The sequence below is a fragment of the Rhinopithecus bieti genome, unplaced genomic scaffold, assembly GCF_001698545.2.
Source record: "Rhinopithecus bieti isolate Rb0 unplaced genomic scaffold, ASM169854v2 scaffold_9997, whole genome shotgun sequence".
NCBI lineage: Eukaryota > Metazoa > Chordata > Mammalia > Primates > Cercopithecidae > Rhinopithecus > Rhinopithecus bieti.
In genome coordinates this window covers 1,888,405-1,905,626 of record NW_016806398.1, presented here as the reverse complement: position 1 = coordinate 1,905,626, position 17,222 = coordinate 1,888,405, and the positions used below count along the sequence as shown (strand labels likewise).

General features: G+C 49.3%; 1 protein-coding gene across 2 annotated transcripts in view; it reads right to left on the bottom strand.

Moving 5' to 3' along the window:
• Positions 1-1,724: 1,724 nt before the first annotated feature.
• Positions 1,725-17,222, bottom strand: part of AMBP (alpha-1-microglobulin/bikunin precursor) — a 20,838-nt gene continuing 5,340 nt past the window's right edge. Inside the window, exons 5-10 of one of the 2 annotated variants that reach the window (XM_017875952.1) lie at positions 16,383-16,484; positions 13,268-13,314; positions 4,259-4,340; positions 3,014-3,181; positions 2,515-2,688; positions 1,725-1,868 (exon numbers count right to left, since the gene is read on the bottom strand). In XM_017875952.1, the coding sequence (XP_017731441.1) occupies positions 1,837-1,868; positions 2,515-2,688; positions 3,014-3,181; positions 4,259-4,340; positions 13,268-13,314; positions 16,383-16,484 (605 nt within the window). In that variant the 3' untranslated portion in view covers positions 1,725-1,836. Of the gene's footprint in view, positions 1,869-2,514; positions 2,689-3,013; positions 3,182-4,258; positions 4,341-11,534; positions 11,582-13,267; positions 13,315-16,382; positions 16,485-17,222 lie in introns of both variants that reach the window. The other variant, XM_017875953.1, reaches the window with a different exon arrangement.

The following is a 17,222-nucleotide window of genomic DNA, read 5'->3' as shown; positions in this document are numbered from 1 at the left end:
GGATCGCTTAAGCTCAGGAGTTCAAGACTAGCCCGGGCAACATGGTGAAACCGTGTCTCAAAACAAAATACAAAATTAGCCAGGCATGGTGGCACGCGCCTGTAGTCCCCAGCTCCTCAGGAGGCTGAGGTGGGAGGATCACCTCAGCCCAGGAAGTCAAGGATTCAGTGAGCCAAGATCATGGCACTGAACTCCAGTCTAGGTGACAGAGCGAGACCCTGTCTCAAAAAAATAAAATTAAAAAAAAATCTCGTGAGCAACGTGTCCATCCACCAGCTGACGCTGGCCTGTGCACCTGCAGCTCACACCCTGCAATTTAAACATTTTTGTCTTTCAGTTCAAGAGTCTTCAAAACATCACTCTTCAACATGGCCCCTTCAAACTGCTGTGGCTGGTGGGCCCTGGCATGGGAGGCACGTGTGAAAGGAACAGGATGTGGACACAGGATGGGAGGACCTCTGTTAGTCCCAGGCCGGAGGGCCTCTCACTTCTCCTGGACAGTTGCCTGTCTCCCTGCACCTGACCTGACCTGCTTCTGCCCAGAAAGTCCAGGCCGTGACCACAGATACTGTCCCTCAAGGCAGTCTTCTCTGTTGGAACCTGTAAGCCCCACACTGTGGATGTTGGGGGAGACAAAGGGAGGGTCTTGATGTGTCTGACCCAGGGGACTGCAAAGCTTTTATCCCCAAATCCTTGTCTCCAGGTTCCTCCCCTCAGCCAGAACTATGGAATCCCTCCTTCCTTCCTTCCTTCCTGGTCCCTTAAGCCAACGGGCTAAGGGCACAAGGGGCGAACCCAGGACTGAACTAGCCACTGGCCCTTAGGATGCTGGTCACCCACAGAGAGGAGGAGGTAGGGCCCTGCCTGGGTTTATTCTGCCAGGGTCAGCTCTCCACTTCAGAACACACAAAGCTGGGGCCTCCAACCCCTCTACAGCCACAGCAGCCATCGGGGCTCTGGGCGGATGCAGTTAGCAAGAGAGATTTATAAATCAGATGTTTGTAAAGCCCATGTATCTACACTGGAGTCTCCTGGAGTCGTGTTCTTGGGCCAAGTTTGACCTGGGCTGCACTAGACAGCCCACCTACTCCCTTTCCCAAGGGTGAGGAGAAGCCAGCCCAGACCGAGGGCTTCTGGCCCTGGGCAGGGGCCCAGCAGTTGCACTGGACACAAGGTGAAGGCCAGTGAGCACTTTCCTTCCAGGGAAAGGTCCCAGGGGATGGGCTGTCCAGGGCCATGCAGAGAAACCGCTGAGGCTTTCCAGCTCCAGGCAGCTGGTTCTGGGGATGTGGCTGCAGCCGAAGTGAAACCTTGGGGAAGTGTTTGGTGCAACAAAGGACAGGGGAATTATTTCAGGCATTTGTGGGCTGTCTGCCCTGACCTCCCTGGGCACAGCAGGGCACAATTATTTCTTCTGAGCCTGGGTCACTGATTACCCATCAAACCTCTCCCAGAAACAAGTCCCCAGAGCTTCTTCCTCCTTTCTTTCCTAGCCTTATTAAAACAAAACAAAATAATCCCATTTTACACTATTGTAAATAGAACTGTGATTTGTTTCATAATTTGCATAGCCAATGTCATGTACTGAAGATAGTTCTATTATGTTTCCAACGCAGTTTTCACTTCTGGGGAAAGCTGGGGTTGCATGTGGCCCCACCCTGGCTTTTTCTCCCCTCCGCCACCCTGTTACGTTTGTGATGACAATGAACAATGAGGACACAGAATTTCAGGAGTTCACAAATTAGTTTTTATTTGGACCCAGGTTGCTTGGCGCTGCCTGCTACAGGACCCCTGGACAGACACTGGCCATCCTCTGACTTGCAGACCGGCCAGTTGTCAGTTGGAGAAGCGCAGCAGCTCCTCATCCCCTGTGGACACAGAGAGACTCAGGGAGGGGTCTGTGGGCAGGGACACTCAGGGGACGGAAGGCAGCTGTTTCCTGGGGCCAGTAACCTCTGCTTGCTGAATGATTTATCTCCAAAGGGCATTCCACGAAATGATCAGATTTTTTTTTCCTCTTCTGGTTTACCGCAGGTGCCATTTTCCAGTGGGAAAATCAAGGCACCAGCATCTTGAATGGTTGCTATTCCCTGGAATGCTATTACTGTCATCATTGTATCGTCGTTATTAGTAGTAGCAGTTGCTGTTAGCTGAGTACTAACTCCGCGTCAGGTACTGGGAAGGCTGGGAGGCAGGTGCTGTGTCCCATTTTACAAGAGAATACTGACACTCAGATTGGCACTTGCTCAACGTTGCAGGCGCGGAATTAGAACCCAGCTCTGCACCACTCCTCAGTCAGCCCTGCATACCCTCTGCCAGTGCCTAGCTAGTACCTCCCCAAGGCCCAAATCCAGCTGGGGTAAGGCCCCAGGCTCGGCCCCATTTCAGAGAGTAGATGGGCTTGCAGAACAGAGTCCAGAACTCAGCTCTCCAGACCCCTACTCCTCCCAGGGCTCTCCCACCTCGACTCCAACAGCCCCTCAGCCCAGCCTGGCACCCTGCAGGGCTGCCTACCATCACCAGGGACACCGCAGTACTCTCTGCACTCCTTCTCAGAGTAGAACTTGTTCCCGTTGCCCTGGCAGCCCCCGTAAGTGAAGAGGACGCACTTCCCCTTGACAGCATCAAATGCCCAGAGCTGGATGAAGGCTCGGCAGGGGCCCCGGACTATGGGGAGATTGCAGGCCGCTGTGGAGTGGAGAGAGGCATGGAACATGAGAAGCCCTTGTGACTGCTGATCAGACATACATGACACTGCTGAGCCAGAGGGCCCTGCTCATCTAGAACACCTCATCCCTCTTTGACAGATGGGGAAACTGAGGCCCACAGAAAGAAAATGATTTGCCTGAGGTCCTCCACATCCAAAGGTGGAATTCCTATGATTTCAGGAAACTGCCTGGAGTTCTGCCACTGGAATGCTCTGTCTTAGCTACCTTTCCAATTCACAGGTGGTTTACTGGAGGGACAGGATCTTGAGGGTGTGGAGTGCACAGGGGTGGGGGCCCGCACTCACCCACAGTTCGGCAGGTCTGCAGACACTCCTTCTCTGTCATGAAATTGTTACCGTTGCCCATGCAGCCGCCATACTGGAAAGTCTCACAGGCCATGGATGTGCCATTATAGAAATACCTGGTGGTCATTCCCATGCAGGGACCGGCCGAGTGACCCAGCTGGCAGGAATCTAGGGAGGGACAGACCAGCAGCACTGACCAAGTGTTGACTGTGTACCCATTATCAGGCTGGGCACTTGATGTGTGCCATCTTATTTAATTTTCACTAAAAGGATTATCAACTCTTTTTAGATAAGCAAACTGACTCTCAGAGAGGTGAAGTAACTTGCCCAGGGTCACAAAGAGCTAAGATTCAAAACCCTGTCTCCAAAACCAATGCCCGTTCCACTCCATGTCATGGGGAGTTACCAGTGAACCACAGGCCCACTGTCCCCCTGTATTGGTCTTGTCTGCCCCCAAACTCTGTAATAGTAGTTGATAACATATTCACCAGCACCCACACTGGCCAGCCTGACCTTTTCACCAAGTCCCACCCACCCTGCCTTTGCTCCCATTGTTCCTTGCCCCCTGGAATGCCACCCTCCATAAAACTTTACCTGGATGCCTGGACACCGCGTGACTTCCCCTTTATCCATGAAATCCTCCTGATCCCTTCACCCCACCAACCTCTCAGCTCCCCCAGTCCTTTAGCTGACCCTTCCTTTTGGGTCCATCACCTTCTCCCTTGGATGCCTCCCCCACTAGACCAGAAGTTCCAAAATGACACAAGTGGTCTATATGATCCCAGTGCCCAGCACAGGGGCTAGGGCAGAGCAGGGTTCAGTGTTTGCTGATCGAGTTGGAGAGGAAGTTGTTCATGAACACTGTCAACTACACAAAGCATTCCCATGTCCCTCCCCAACTTGCTTCTACAAAAGCCCTGATGTTCAGCCCCACAGGCTATTATCCCATAATATGGATGAGGAAACCAAGGCTAGGAGGCCACACAGTCATACAGACAGGACAAGAACCAGCTTCTCATCATGGAGCTGACAGATCTCAAGCTCAGGACCATGCTTCTTGCTCCTCTCTCTGCCCCCACAACCCCTGGCAGAGTGCAGAGTACTTGATTTGCCTTTTCTCAGTCCAGCCCTTGAGTCTCTAACAGATAAAGAGACTGCAGTGATAAGAGCAGCCAGCGTGAGTCAACTGTCGGCCCTTCCTTTCTGGAGTATGGCAGGGAGGGTGAAAAGGCAGGTGCTCATTACCTTCTTTCTTGGTGACATCAGTTACCAGTTGCGCACCCCCTGATCCTTCCTCTTCTTGGGGTAGCACGGCCCTCCGGGCTCTCTGTGGGGGAGAGAAAGAGAAGAAGCAGTTGCAGACCCCTTGCCATTATTGCTCTCCTGTAACCCTGGAATATATGGATGAACAACTTGCTTTGGGAATCAGGGTGTAGGTAGGAACACAGCTCCTAGACTGGTTAAAGGACTGCTTTCCCAAAAGTATCAACCTGAATTCCTGAATGGGCATGAGAGGACAGATTTCTGGTCTGAAGTGAAATTCAAAACCATGAGGTATGACAACAGCCCCATATCCAACTTCCAGTTGAAATGCCTAAAGGAACATAGTAATGAAGAAAGGGTATCTCCCAGAGTTGGAAACCAGGGGAGAGCAGCACCCTCACACTAAAGATGTGAAGGCATTGGTGCACAGCAGAGCACAGGTGCAACTGGTTTACAGGAAGTGCTGACCAGATCATCATTAGCTGCTTGCAGGAAAAAAAAAAAAAAAAAAAAAAATCCAGAGAAAGAAGGGCCCCTGGAATGGATCCTAACTCCTTGTTCTGGTGGTGGGGACTGCAGAGCAGGGCAGGTTGCCAAAGCTGTCAAGAGGGCCTCTGGGTGTAGAATCGCTGAGGCAGGATCCCAAGGCAATTATAGAAGAGATGAGCAGGAAACTGCTGGCCAGTAGGCAGCAGCCCTGCCCACAGGTGAGACCTGGAACTTGAGAAGGTAGCTGTAGTAATCTCAAAATTTCTCATCTCCTTTTCAGGGGCAACAGAACACTGTGAAAACTGTCAGGGACTTTCTCTGTCTTCTAGACCAGTCTTAAGCTGGTGGCATATAGACTTTCCTTGATGAGGATAGAGAAATGGAGAAAAGTCGTGGGACAAGTTAAATACTGCAGCTGCCAGAATTGGGTTGGGCCGAAGAAATACCCTCACTAAATGGGAGATATTCTGGATCTTCTGGAATTCAGGTTGATGGCAGTAAGAAACAGAAGAACACTTAAACCTTTCCTGAAATTCAAGATGACATGCATCCAAAAAACAAAAACAAACAAACACAAAAAGATGGCATACATTCATATAACAGGAGCCAACAGTGATGGAAATGAGTATGTGAAAGTAGAAAATTGTTGAACGTTAAAATGATGTTGAATTTAACCACACCATAGAGATGATGAAGTGCAGTTTCTATGCTATGGGAAATAAACCCACATAATAGGATTTCCAGGAGAGAAAATCAATACAGAAATAATAAAAGAAAACTTTTTGAGTTGAAGAAAGATTCGAGTTGCCCAATTATAGGGAAAATGGGAGTCCGGCAAAATTAGTGAAGAGCTCCTTCTTGGACATTCCTAGGGACAAAGAATAAAGAGCCTGGTGGCCTTCAGAGTAAATGACAGCATTTAATGACAGAAGCCCCAGAGCAATATCTGAGGGTTTTAAGAGGGAAAAGGTTGTAACCCTGGGATCCTGCACTCATCCAAACCACTGGCCGTATGATATAACCACAGAAAGACATTCTCAGCCTTGCAAGGATTTAGACATTTGTCACCCATGTATCTTTCCTGAAAAAATTACTTGTAGACATAGTCCCACCAATTGAGAAGGGAATCTAAATGCCAGAAATTAAAGATGTAATGGCAAAGAAATAATGATAAGGTACAAAGCCAATAAAATATAGAGTTAAAAAATAATTGCTAACATGGTTACGTGATTTACTGGAAATATTTAGAAACAATTCTTTAAAAAAAAAAAAAGGTAGAAAATGTAAACAATTTCAGATCATATCCACAAAACAGGTATGGGGAAAATCTGAAAGGATAATCATGGTGAGAAACAGGGGAAATAGAAGTGTGCCGTATTTCACTCTTTTGCAAGGGGAGTCATTAGCTGTGGTTTCATTCTTGACATTGATAAAGAAATACAGATTTAGTTGACATCTGGATTAAAATAGCAGATTGAAACTCTCCTCTAGAGTTCTCCCCCCAAAACCTAATAGTTAGCCAAAAAAATGAGTTTGAAAGCATAACCCCAGCCCCCAAATTATCATCAGTATCACTCAAACAAAGAAAGGAGTCCAACTTAAAGCCAAAAACAACTGGCAACCAAGGAGAAAAACACAAGACATTTTGGAACTGAATAGAATGGCTCAGCTGTGCCCTCCAACCGCCAGGCCTGGTATGTCATCAGATTTATGATTTTTCCTAATACTTCTAAATCCAGAAGGAGAAAACTGAGGGGCACTCCATCCCTTTCCTGACAGAGGAGTAGTGAAAATGCCTTTTGGAGAGAAAGGAGTAAAAAGCAAAAATGAAGTTCATGGAATGGGAGGAACAGTAGTAAAAGTTCCAGGGCTATGCAATTGAGTGCTCCAGGACACGTTGCTGTGGGATGGATTATATCACACCAGCCCCCCGCCTCCAGGGATAATGGGCCCCATCCAGAACATTCAGCAGTCCTTCCAAACAGAAGCAGAGGAAGGATGTTATGGATTGAACTGTGTCCCCCAAAATTGATATACTGGGGTCCTAACCCCCCCAGAACCTCAGAATGAAACCTTATTTGGAAATCGGATTGTTCGGATGCAGCAAATTAAGATGAGATTATTAGGGTGGACCCTAATCCGATATGAGTGGTGTCCTTATAAATAGGGGCGATTCGCACACATAGAGAACTCCCTGTGAAGATAAAGGCAGGAATTGGGATGATGCTTTTAACAAGCCAAGGAACACCAAAGACTGCCAGCAAACCACCAGAGGCCATGGGAGAGGCACGGCACAGAGTCTTTCTCGAAGCCCGCAGAAGGAACCAACCCTACCAGCAACTTGATCTTGGATTTCTGGCCTCCAGAACTGTGAGACAGCGCATCTGTGTTGTTTAACTCCCCGTTTGTGGTTCTCTGTTATGGCAGCCCCAGGAAACACACAGGTGGTATTCAGACGTGCATGTGCACCTCGGGGCAGCTCCTCACCCCACCGCCACCGCCACCGTTTCCTTGGACTTTACAAAAGTTGATGAAACATAAAATACCCAGATCTTGCACTAAAGTAGAATGGGGCTGGGGGGAGGTGGGATTGGGCTCAAATTTATTGGGAAGAGGGCCAAGGAGTAAATGGCACTTCCCACTGTACCAGAACAAACAGAAAATCTGTATGAAGCTGACTAAGAAGGAGCAAGATGAAGAGAAATGGTACAGAAACTACCCAAACCCACTTCAGAAGTGAATAAAAAAATAAATAACCTGAATAAGAGAAAGAGCCCGGCTGTGGTGGACACCTTCATAAACTGCTTGGATTCCCCTCAGCAATGGATGTACTTCCTCAGTTGCGGACAGTGCTGCTGTCAGACAGCTCCTGGGGTCAGCCTGGAGACTGTGGCAGCTAAAGGAGTCATCTCACCCAAGGTCATGCCCACCTCCCAGACTGATCAACACAGGGGTATTAGGACTCAGCCCCTTTGCAGCATCTTGGGACATCTCTGAAGTGTCAGAGGTCCCTGTGGTGTTGGCTGAGGCATTGTAACTGCATCGCAGCTGGACTGCTTCCTCTGCCCAATCCTGCCTTCATGCCTTCTCCCCTACAGGTGTTGGTCCTGGGGAACCCAACCTGTGACACCAGAGGAAAACAGAACTCAAGAAACAGAAGGAAATTCCTCAATGCCTTCAAGCTATAGAATTACTTAATTAGAACATGCATTTATGCGCACATGTTTGTGTGTGTGTGTGTGTGTGTGTGTGTGTGTAGAGATGGGGTCTTGCTATGTTTCCCAGGCTGGTCTTGAACTCCTGGCCTCAAGCAATCCTCCTGCCTCAGCCTCCCAGAGTGCTAGGATCACAGGCATGAGCAAAAACAACAGAAAAAGATGAAAAGAAGAAATCCGAGCCTATGGAAACAAATTGAGAACCAACACAACATAAATTCAGAGCCAGTGAATAAATTAGAAATAGAAATAGCAAGGAACAGAACGAAATGACTGTCTGCAGAAGGAAATGGCTGCTAAAAATGCAGTGCATGTCATAGAAGAGAGACTGGTGATAATCCCAGTGAATGCAGATGGAAAAGACAAAGACATGAAAGCAACTGGGGAGAAACTAGTAGATGTGGAAGGCAAAGATGCTCCCAGATGCTAGAACAAGCGTTCCTGAGGTAGCAAAACCCAACAAAGGGAATGGAAGATAAACTCAATGATATCAAGAGAGATATCCCTCAAACACAGAAGAAATATAATCTGTACATGAAAAGACAACATTGAATTCCAGGATGCGTTATTATTATTATTATTATTATTTTGAGACGGAGTTTTGCTCTGTCACCCAGGCTGGAGTGCAGTGGTGCGATGTCGGCTCACTGCAACCTCTGCCTCCCCAGTTCAAGCGATTCTCCTGCCTCAGCGTTCCGAGTAGCTGGGACTACAGGCATGCGCCACCACACCTGGCTAATTTTTATATTTTTATACAGGCGTGACCCACCACACCTGGCCCAGGATGTATTTTTTTAAATAGAGACAAGATCTCACTGTTGCCCAGGCTAGAGTGCAGTGGCACAATCATAACTCATTGTAACCTCGAACTCCTGCTGGGCTCAAGTACTACTCCCTCCTTAGCCTCCCGAGTTGCTGGGACTACAAGTGCCACCCACCGAGCTGGCTAATTTAAAAAACAAATAAAAAAACAAACACTTATTGTAGAGATGGAATCTCACTATGTTGCTCGGGCTGGTCTCAAACTTCTGACCTCAAGTGATCCTCCTGCCTCAGCTTCCCAAAGAGATGAGATTACAGGAATGAGCCACTGCGCCCAACCCCCAATAAATTTTTATACCGAATTTTCAACATCAAGACAGATTTTGTTAAGATGTTGATTTTAATAATAAAGTTTTCCCAGGCATCTGAACAGAAGGAACAAATTGCCTCCAAAGAGAAGAAATATCACACGGGTCTCGGGCTTTTTCATAGCAATAATCAGCGCTTGAGAACAATGGAGTAACATATGCAAAGTTCTAAGAGAAGAAACACACGACCCGAGATTGTTGCAAACAAGCAAAATGGCATCAAATACGGAGGAAACTGACAGACCTTCTCAAACATGGGAGAATTCATGGACTGAAACACTCATGAACCCTCCTCAAAAACACCACCTGGCAAAGAAATGGCACTAATTAAGAGAATAATAGGAATAAATAACTCAGGAACAGAGAAGCTGTGGTTATATTCACTAAAGGTAAGAACAGAATCCACTAAAATAGAGAACTACTCCTAAAAGATGGGATTATGGAGACAGAGAAGACGGGAATGGTATCGATCTAGACAATGAAAAAGGCAGAAGAAAGAAGAGTTGCCGCAGAGTTTCACTCTCAAAGAGAGTGCTCCTGTCTGTCTTTCAAATCACGGAGACAATAAATATACTCTTTTTTTTTTTTTTTTCTTTTTTTTTTTTTTTTTTTTTTTTTTTGAGACGGAGTCTCGCTCTGTCGCCCAGGCTGGAGTGCAGTGGCCGGATCTCAGCTCACTGCAAGCTCCGCCTTCCGGGTTTACGTCATTCTCCTGCCTCAGCCTCCTGAGTAGCTGGGACTACAGGCGCCCGCCACCTCGCCCGGCTAATTTTTTGTATTTTTATTAGAGACGGGGTTTCGCCATGTTAGCCAGGATGGTTTCGATCTCCTGACCTCGTGATCCGCCCGTCTCGGCCTCCCAAAGTGCTGGGATTACAGGCTTGAGCCACCGCGCCCGGCCAATAAATATACTCTTTAAAAATATACAGTGACGGCAGCCTCTTAAATGTCTTTTCACCACCTTGACTTTAGAAGAAACTTTAGGACATAAATCCTCTTGCGAATAAATATTTATTTGAAGTTCAAGAACTCCACTTCAGTTTCCTTAAGAAAAAATTCAAAAGGCCAGGCACAGTGGCTCACGCCTATAATCCCAGCACTTCAGGAGACGAAAGTGGGTGGATTTCCTGAGGTCAGGAGTTCGAGACCAGTCTGGCCAACATGGCAAAACCCTGTCTCTACTAAAAATAAAATAAAATAAAATAAAAATTAGCCGGGCATGGTGGTGGGCACCTGTAATCCCAGCTACTCAGGAGGCTGAGGCAAGAGAATCACTTGAACCCAGGAGGCAGAGGTTGCAGTGAGCCAAGATCATGCCACTGCACTCCAGCCTGGGTGACAGAGTGGGACTCCGTCTCAATTAAAAAAAAAAATCAAGTAAAACCACAATTAATGCTTTTAAAAATTAGAAATAGCACTTGTAACATAATCCCACTTAATAACAGTATATCTAAATTTGATCATCCATTTGTCTTTTTTTCTATAAGTCCTTTTATCCATATGTGTGGCAAGATTCCAGAAACTGTGTGACTGCTGATAGTTTTGAGGTGGTGAGATTTAAAAAAAAAAAAACCTTTTACTTATCTTTATACTTTTCTACATTCCTTTAATTCTTCATAATGACCATTTATTAGTTTTGTAAGATCAACGGTCATTTTCGTTTAAAATATAGGAACAAATACCTAATGTGTTAACTGTTAATTCCACATAGGAACAAGGACATTTGATCTTTTGTGGGGGGTTTATAGTTTTGCAATTTTCAAGAATATTTTCTAAATAAATTTCATATATATACACACATAGATATACACACATAGATATATACCCATGTACATACATACATCGGTAGAATAGGATATATAATTTTCCAAATAATCAGAGAAAAGAGAATGAAGAAAGTGTAATCAATATGACAAAATGCAGGAAAATAAAAGGGAAGCATAAGAAAGCCCCAAAATCAGAAGGCAACATAGGAAAATAGATGATTTGAGAAGCTGCTTATTCTCAGGTTTGCTGATTTTAGGGACATCAGTTGATTTATTTTCATGGACTGAATATCATTATTTCATTATTGAGTATTACTATTTCTTTATTGAGTGTTTTACTTCTTTTAGACAGTTTTAGGCACTGTGCTAAGGACTTTTCTATATGTCATTAAATTCTACCACAAGCCTGGAAGGTAAGTGTAATTATCCCGTTTCGAAGATGAGAAAAGTGAGGTCCAGATGGATTGGCAACTAGCCCAGGTGGCAGAATCAAGATGGAGCCCCAGTGAGTCTGACTTCAACACTCATGCCCATCACTGCCTTCTCTCAACCCCTCCCCATGACTCTGCCTCCCTCCGCAGCAGGATCAAGTGTGCAGCATGCCTGGGGCAGAGTGGGGTGGGAAGGGGTGGGATGGGGTCGGGGATCAGGCACTCACCTGGATTAAGATTGGCTCTGGTTCCTGCTCCCCAGGGACACATTCACCTAGGCCACAGAGCAGAAGAGAGGAGTGAATAAGAGGACCAGGCTCAGGGGCCATACTAGACCCAGATTTGTTTCTTTGGTGAGTATCGTGCTGGGAATTTGTCATGCCTTAGTCCATGAATGGTCCTGCCTGCGTGGCTTGCTCAAGGCCATTCACTGGAAAAGCAACGGACTGGTGACTGAACCATCATTACCATCTGTCCACCCCACCCCACCCCACTAGCATCATTTTATCGGCATCATGGCAAGAATAGCAAGAGCTAACACTGAGCATTTATGAGCACAGTGCTATTGTGCTTATATTGCATTGCCTTTTACAGCAACTTCTAAGGAAGGTGTTATTATGCCCAATATACAGATGAGGGAAATGAGGCCCTGAGAGGTTGACTAGCCAGAGGCCACACAGTTAAGTTTGAATCCAGGTGCTCTTGATGGCAGCAGTGGGCCATCCGGAGTGTCCGCTGCCATCACACCGGCTGCGGCAGAGAGGCACGAGGGTCTGTGCTCCAGACCCTGGCCCCATGTTGCCATTCTTGCCCATCATCATTGCAGAGAGGTCGTGGGGAGGAGGCTGACAGTTCCCGGATCCCACCTCTGGGAGCCCCTGGAGCCTGCCACCCTGGGGCCGTCACAGTGGGGCTGGGCTGAGTCACCTGCCAGCAGGGGAGCAATACAATTGGGCAGACAGGGCCCCTGGGGCAGAGCTGGGCCCAGGGCATTGCTGCACTTGCACACAGAGCACAGGGCTGGGCCTGGGGTGTGGAGCTGGGGCTATGCTTCAGGGGCCTGGGGCAGGAAATGGGAGTGGCGCCCACTTCAGGGACCCAGCCAGTGGTGCGGCCACCAGGCCCACCCCACTGAGGGCACNTCTTCATAATGACCATTTATTAGTTTTGTAAGATCAACGGTCATTTTCGTTTAAAATATAGGAACAAATACCTAATGTGTTAACTGTTAATTCCACATAGGAACAAGGACATTTGATCTTTTTGTGGGGGGTTTATAGTTTTGCAATTTTCAAGAATATTTTTCTAAATAAATTTCATATATATACACACATAGATATACACACATAGATATATACCCATGTACATACATACATCGGTAGAATAGGATATATAATTTTCCAAATAATCAGAGAAAAGAGAATGAAGAAAGTGTAATCAATATGACAAAATGCAGGAAAATAAAAGGGAAGCATAAGAAAGCCCCCAAAATCAGAAGGCAACATAGGAAAATAGATGATTTGAGAAGCTGCTTATTCTCAGGTTTGCTGATTTTTAGGGACATCAGTTGATTTATTTTCATGGACTGAATATCATTATTTCATTATTGAGTATTACTATTTCTTTATTGAGTGTTTTACTTCTTTTAGACAGTTTTAGGCACTGTGCTAAGGACTTTTCTATATGTCATTAAATTCTACCACAAGCCTGGAAGGTAAGTGTAATTATCCCGTTTCGAAGATGAGAAAAGTGAGGTCCAGATGGATTGGCAACTAGCCCAGGTGGCAGAATCAAGATGGAGCCCCAGTGAGTCTGACTTCAACACTCATGCCCATCACTGCCTTCTCTCAACCCCTCCCCATGACTCTGCCTCCCTCCGCAGCAGGATCAAGTGTGCAGCATGCCTGGGGCAGAGTGGGGTGGGAAGGGGTGGGATGGGGTCGGGGGATCAGGCACTCACCTGGATTAAGATTGGCTCTGGTTCCTGCTCCCCAGGGACACATTCACCTAGGCCACAGAGCAGAAGAGAGGAGTGAATAAGAGGACCAGGCTCAGGGGCCATACTAGACCCAGATTTGTTTCTTTGGTGAGTATCGTGCTGGGAATTTGTCATGCCTTAGTCCATGAATGGTCCTGCCTGCGTGGCTTGCTCAAGGCCATTCACTGGAAAAGCAACGGACTGGTGACTGAACCATCATTACCATCTGTCCACCCCACCCCACCCCACTAGCATCATTTTATCGGCATCATGGCAAGAATAGCAAGAGCTAACACTGAGCATTTATGAGCACAGTGCTATTGTGCTTATATTGCATTGCCTTTTACAGCAACTTCTAAGGAAGGTGTTATTATGCCCAATATACAGATGAGGGAAATGAGGCCCTGAGAGGTTGACTAGCCAGAGGCCACACAGTTAAGTTTGAATCCAGGTGCTCTTGATGGCAGCAGTGGGCCATCCGGAGTGTCCGCTGCCATCACACCGGCTGCGGCAGAGAGGCACGAGGGTCTGTGCTCCAGACCCTGGCCCCATGTTGCCATTCTTGCCCATCATCATTGCAGAGAGGTCGTGGGGAGGAGGCTGACAGTTCCCGGATCCCACCTCTGGGAGCCCCTGGAGCCTGCCACCCTGGGGGCCGTCACAGTGGGGCTGGGCTGAGTCACCTGCCAGCAGGGGAGCAATACAATTGGGCAGACAGGGCCCCTGGGGCAGAGCTGGGCCCAGGGCATTGCTGCACTTGCACACAGAGCACAGGGCTGGGCCTGGGGTGTGGAGCTGGGGCTATGCTTCAGGGGCCTGGGGCAGGAAATGGGAGTGGCGCCCACTTCAGGGACCCAGCCAGTGGTGCGGCCACCAGGCCCACCCCACTGAGGGCACGGGGTTCCTGTGCCTCGGGAGGAGGTTCTGTGTGAAGCCACCGGGGGCCATGTCCCCAGGGTCCACCCCACATTGGGGTGACCGCCAAGCCTGACACTCTGGATGGCTGGGCCTGGGGCCTACAATCCACTCCTGGAGGCACCCTTTGGGCAGGGCTGAGAGCCAGGCAAGGGGAGCCTCAGGCCACCCCTGAGTGCTGGGGCCATGGAGGGAGCTTGCCACAATGTCACCCCAGCCCTAGACACCAGTCTGGGCCCACCAACAGCCCCTGCCCCAGGCTGCAAGGGGGTGCAGCTGGGGCTGCACACCCCATTGAGCTGGTGGGAGCTGGGCACAAGTGGGAGCCCTGCCCCTTCTGAGTTGGTGGGGCAGGAGCTGCCCGGGTGCAGCAGCAGCTGCGCTCCTATGGCTGTGGACCCAGGCACTTCTGCACTCTCAGAGGCCCAGGAAGGTCCCCTGCCCACCACAGACTCTAGGATGACTGCTCCCACTGCCTGGCTTCTCCCTGCTGTTGGTGCCTGCTTTATCTTGGAGGAAGATCAGGTCTGAGCCAGGGTGCTGCTGAAGCCCGGACAGGTGTGCTCAGGGCAGTGCTGACATGCCAGCTCCCGGTCGCCTCAGCCCCCTCCAGACTTTGGGTGCCAACAAGCATGAGAGGGAGGCCAAGTGGGGGCTGATGGCAGCTGGCACTGGCCTGGAGGCACCCCTTGGTATGAATAGCCTGGGTGCCATGAATAGCAGCAGGAGGCAGACAGGCTCCTGAGTGGAAGGAGGCTGGTCCCCGGTGAAGCCCCACTTCAAGCCAGGAAGGACCTGAAGCCTGGGGGCTGGGCCACCAGTCTCGTGAACCAGATGGGGAACTTGTGGTGCTTTTCCCTGGGCCTACCCATGGCTGCCCATGGGCCAGTCAGTACAAACTTGCACACAGAGCACCCATAGAAATCCCAGACTCAGCCAGACTAGAGGAAAGGACAGAGATGAAAACCCCAGGCTCAGCCAGATTCAAAGAGAGGACAGAGAGACAAGGGGAGACAATGGGATGACCTGCCTACAGAGAGGAGACACCCACTCTAGGGCCTCCTCTCTGCTGAGAGCTGCAGCCTCAGCAGATGACCTGCCTGCAGAGACGAGGTTCCCATTCCAGGGTCTCCCCTCTGCTAGGAGCTGAACACTCATCAGAACACCCTGGCTGCAGAAAGGAGCTGCCCACTGCAGGCAGCTGTCCCCTCCAAGCTGTTCTATTGCTCAGTAAAGCTCCCCTTCATCTCGCTCGCCCTGCGTTTGTCTGCATACCTCATTCTTTCTGGTCACAGGACAAGAACTTAGGACCCATCAAATGGCAAGGCAAACTGTAACACAAACAGGGCTGAAACATGCCCCTTGCTCACCACATTGCAGGTGAAGAGAAGGAGAGAAAAGCTGTGGTCCTTTGGGGAGCCCAGACCTGGGAGCTCCCCGAGCCAGGACTGTGACTCCCTCTTTGGGGCCCTGCAGTTCCTGGCATCTCCAAGCTTCCAGGCACCACTCCATTCCCTGGTGCCAGCTGAGAAATCTGCTTGTGGTGCACCTGGTCCAGCCACACCCTTACAGAATGCTGGCACCCATGCCAGCACCTGGAGCTGCCCACCCCATGGCAGCAGCCAGCATGTCTGACTACAGTGGCTGGACCCCATGCTCACTCATACACCCCTTGCTGCTTCATGCCTGAGTCGCAGTCTCCCTTGGAGGTGTGGGATCCAGGCCAGTAGCATGAGCCAAGCATAGCATAATCTACCAGGCCAAGTGGGTGGAACAAGCCCAGCAGACCCAAGCAAAACTCAGGCAAACGCACCACGGACCACAGAGGTTTACAGCCAGAAAAGCAATGCCCCAAAGATCCCGTAACACTCTGATTCCTGAGCCCATCCTCTTAGTCCCAAAACTGTTTGCCTCCGAAGAGGTATCTATGGATTCTGGCTACAACCTCCCTGAGACACATGGCAGTAGAATGAACACTGAATGGGTTCTAGTCTAAGCTCTGCTGGGAATAAGCTGTGAGACTTGGAGCAAATCCATTGGCTTCCCGATTCACTAAGAGGGGAGGCTGTGGCCCCTCTTTATCTCAGAGGATTATAGTAAGGACCCAGGGGCTGGGATGGTCTCTGGGGCCCACAAGGGATGAAGAGGGGACAGGATATTGAGGTGGGGGGTTGCTATGTACCTCGGTTAGCCATGGTGAAGATGGAATCCTCAGGGATGCCCACACCCTGGGCAACCACTCTGAAGTCCTGCAGGAGGGTTTCCCTCAGCTGCGGCGCTCGCCCTGCAAGGAGGAAGCAGAGGAGACACCTAGAACCACCAGGTGCCTGGAGTGGAAGGGCCTGAAATGATTTTGCCCAGTGATTTTCCCTTATGGAAAATTTGAAAACTATTGATGCAATTGAATCTATTCGATACACTTAGGGAAAGACAGGCTCCCAAGAGGAAGAAGGGCCCACCCAGGTTCCCACCCAGGTCTCCTGAGTCCGCAAGGAGGACTCTTCCCCCCACCCTTTTTTTTTTTGAGACGGCGTCTCCCTCTGTCGCCGGAGTGCAGTGGCAGGATCTCGGCTCACTGTAAGCTCCGCCTCCCGTGTTGACGCCATTCTCCTGCCTCAACTTCCCGAGTAGCTGGGACCACAGGTGCCTGCCACCATGCCCGGCTAGTTTTTTTGTATTTTTAGTAGAGACGGGGTTTTACCGTGTTAGCCAGGATGGTCTCGATCTCGATCCCCCCCCCCTTTTTTTTTTTGAGGTGGAGTCTCGCTCTGTCGCCCGGACTGGAGCGCAGTGGCCGGATCTCAGCTCACTGCAAGCTCCGCCTCCCGGGTTCCCGCCATTCTCCTGCCTCAGCCTCCTGAGTAGCTGGGACTACAGGCGGCCGCCACCTCGCCCGGCTAGTTTTTGTATTTTTAGTAGAGATGGGGTTTCACCGTGTTAGCCAGGATGGTCTCGATCTCCTGACCTCGTGATCCGCCCATCTCAGCCTCCCAAAGTGCTGGGATTACAGGCTTGAGCCACC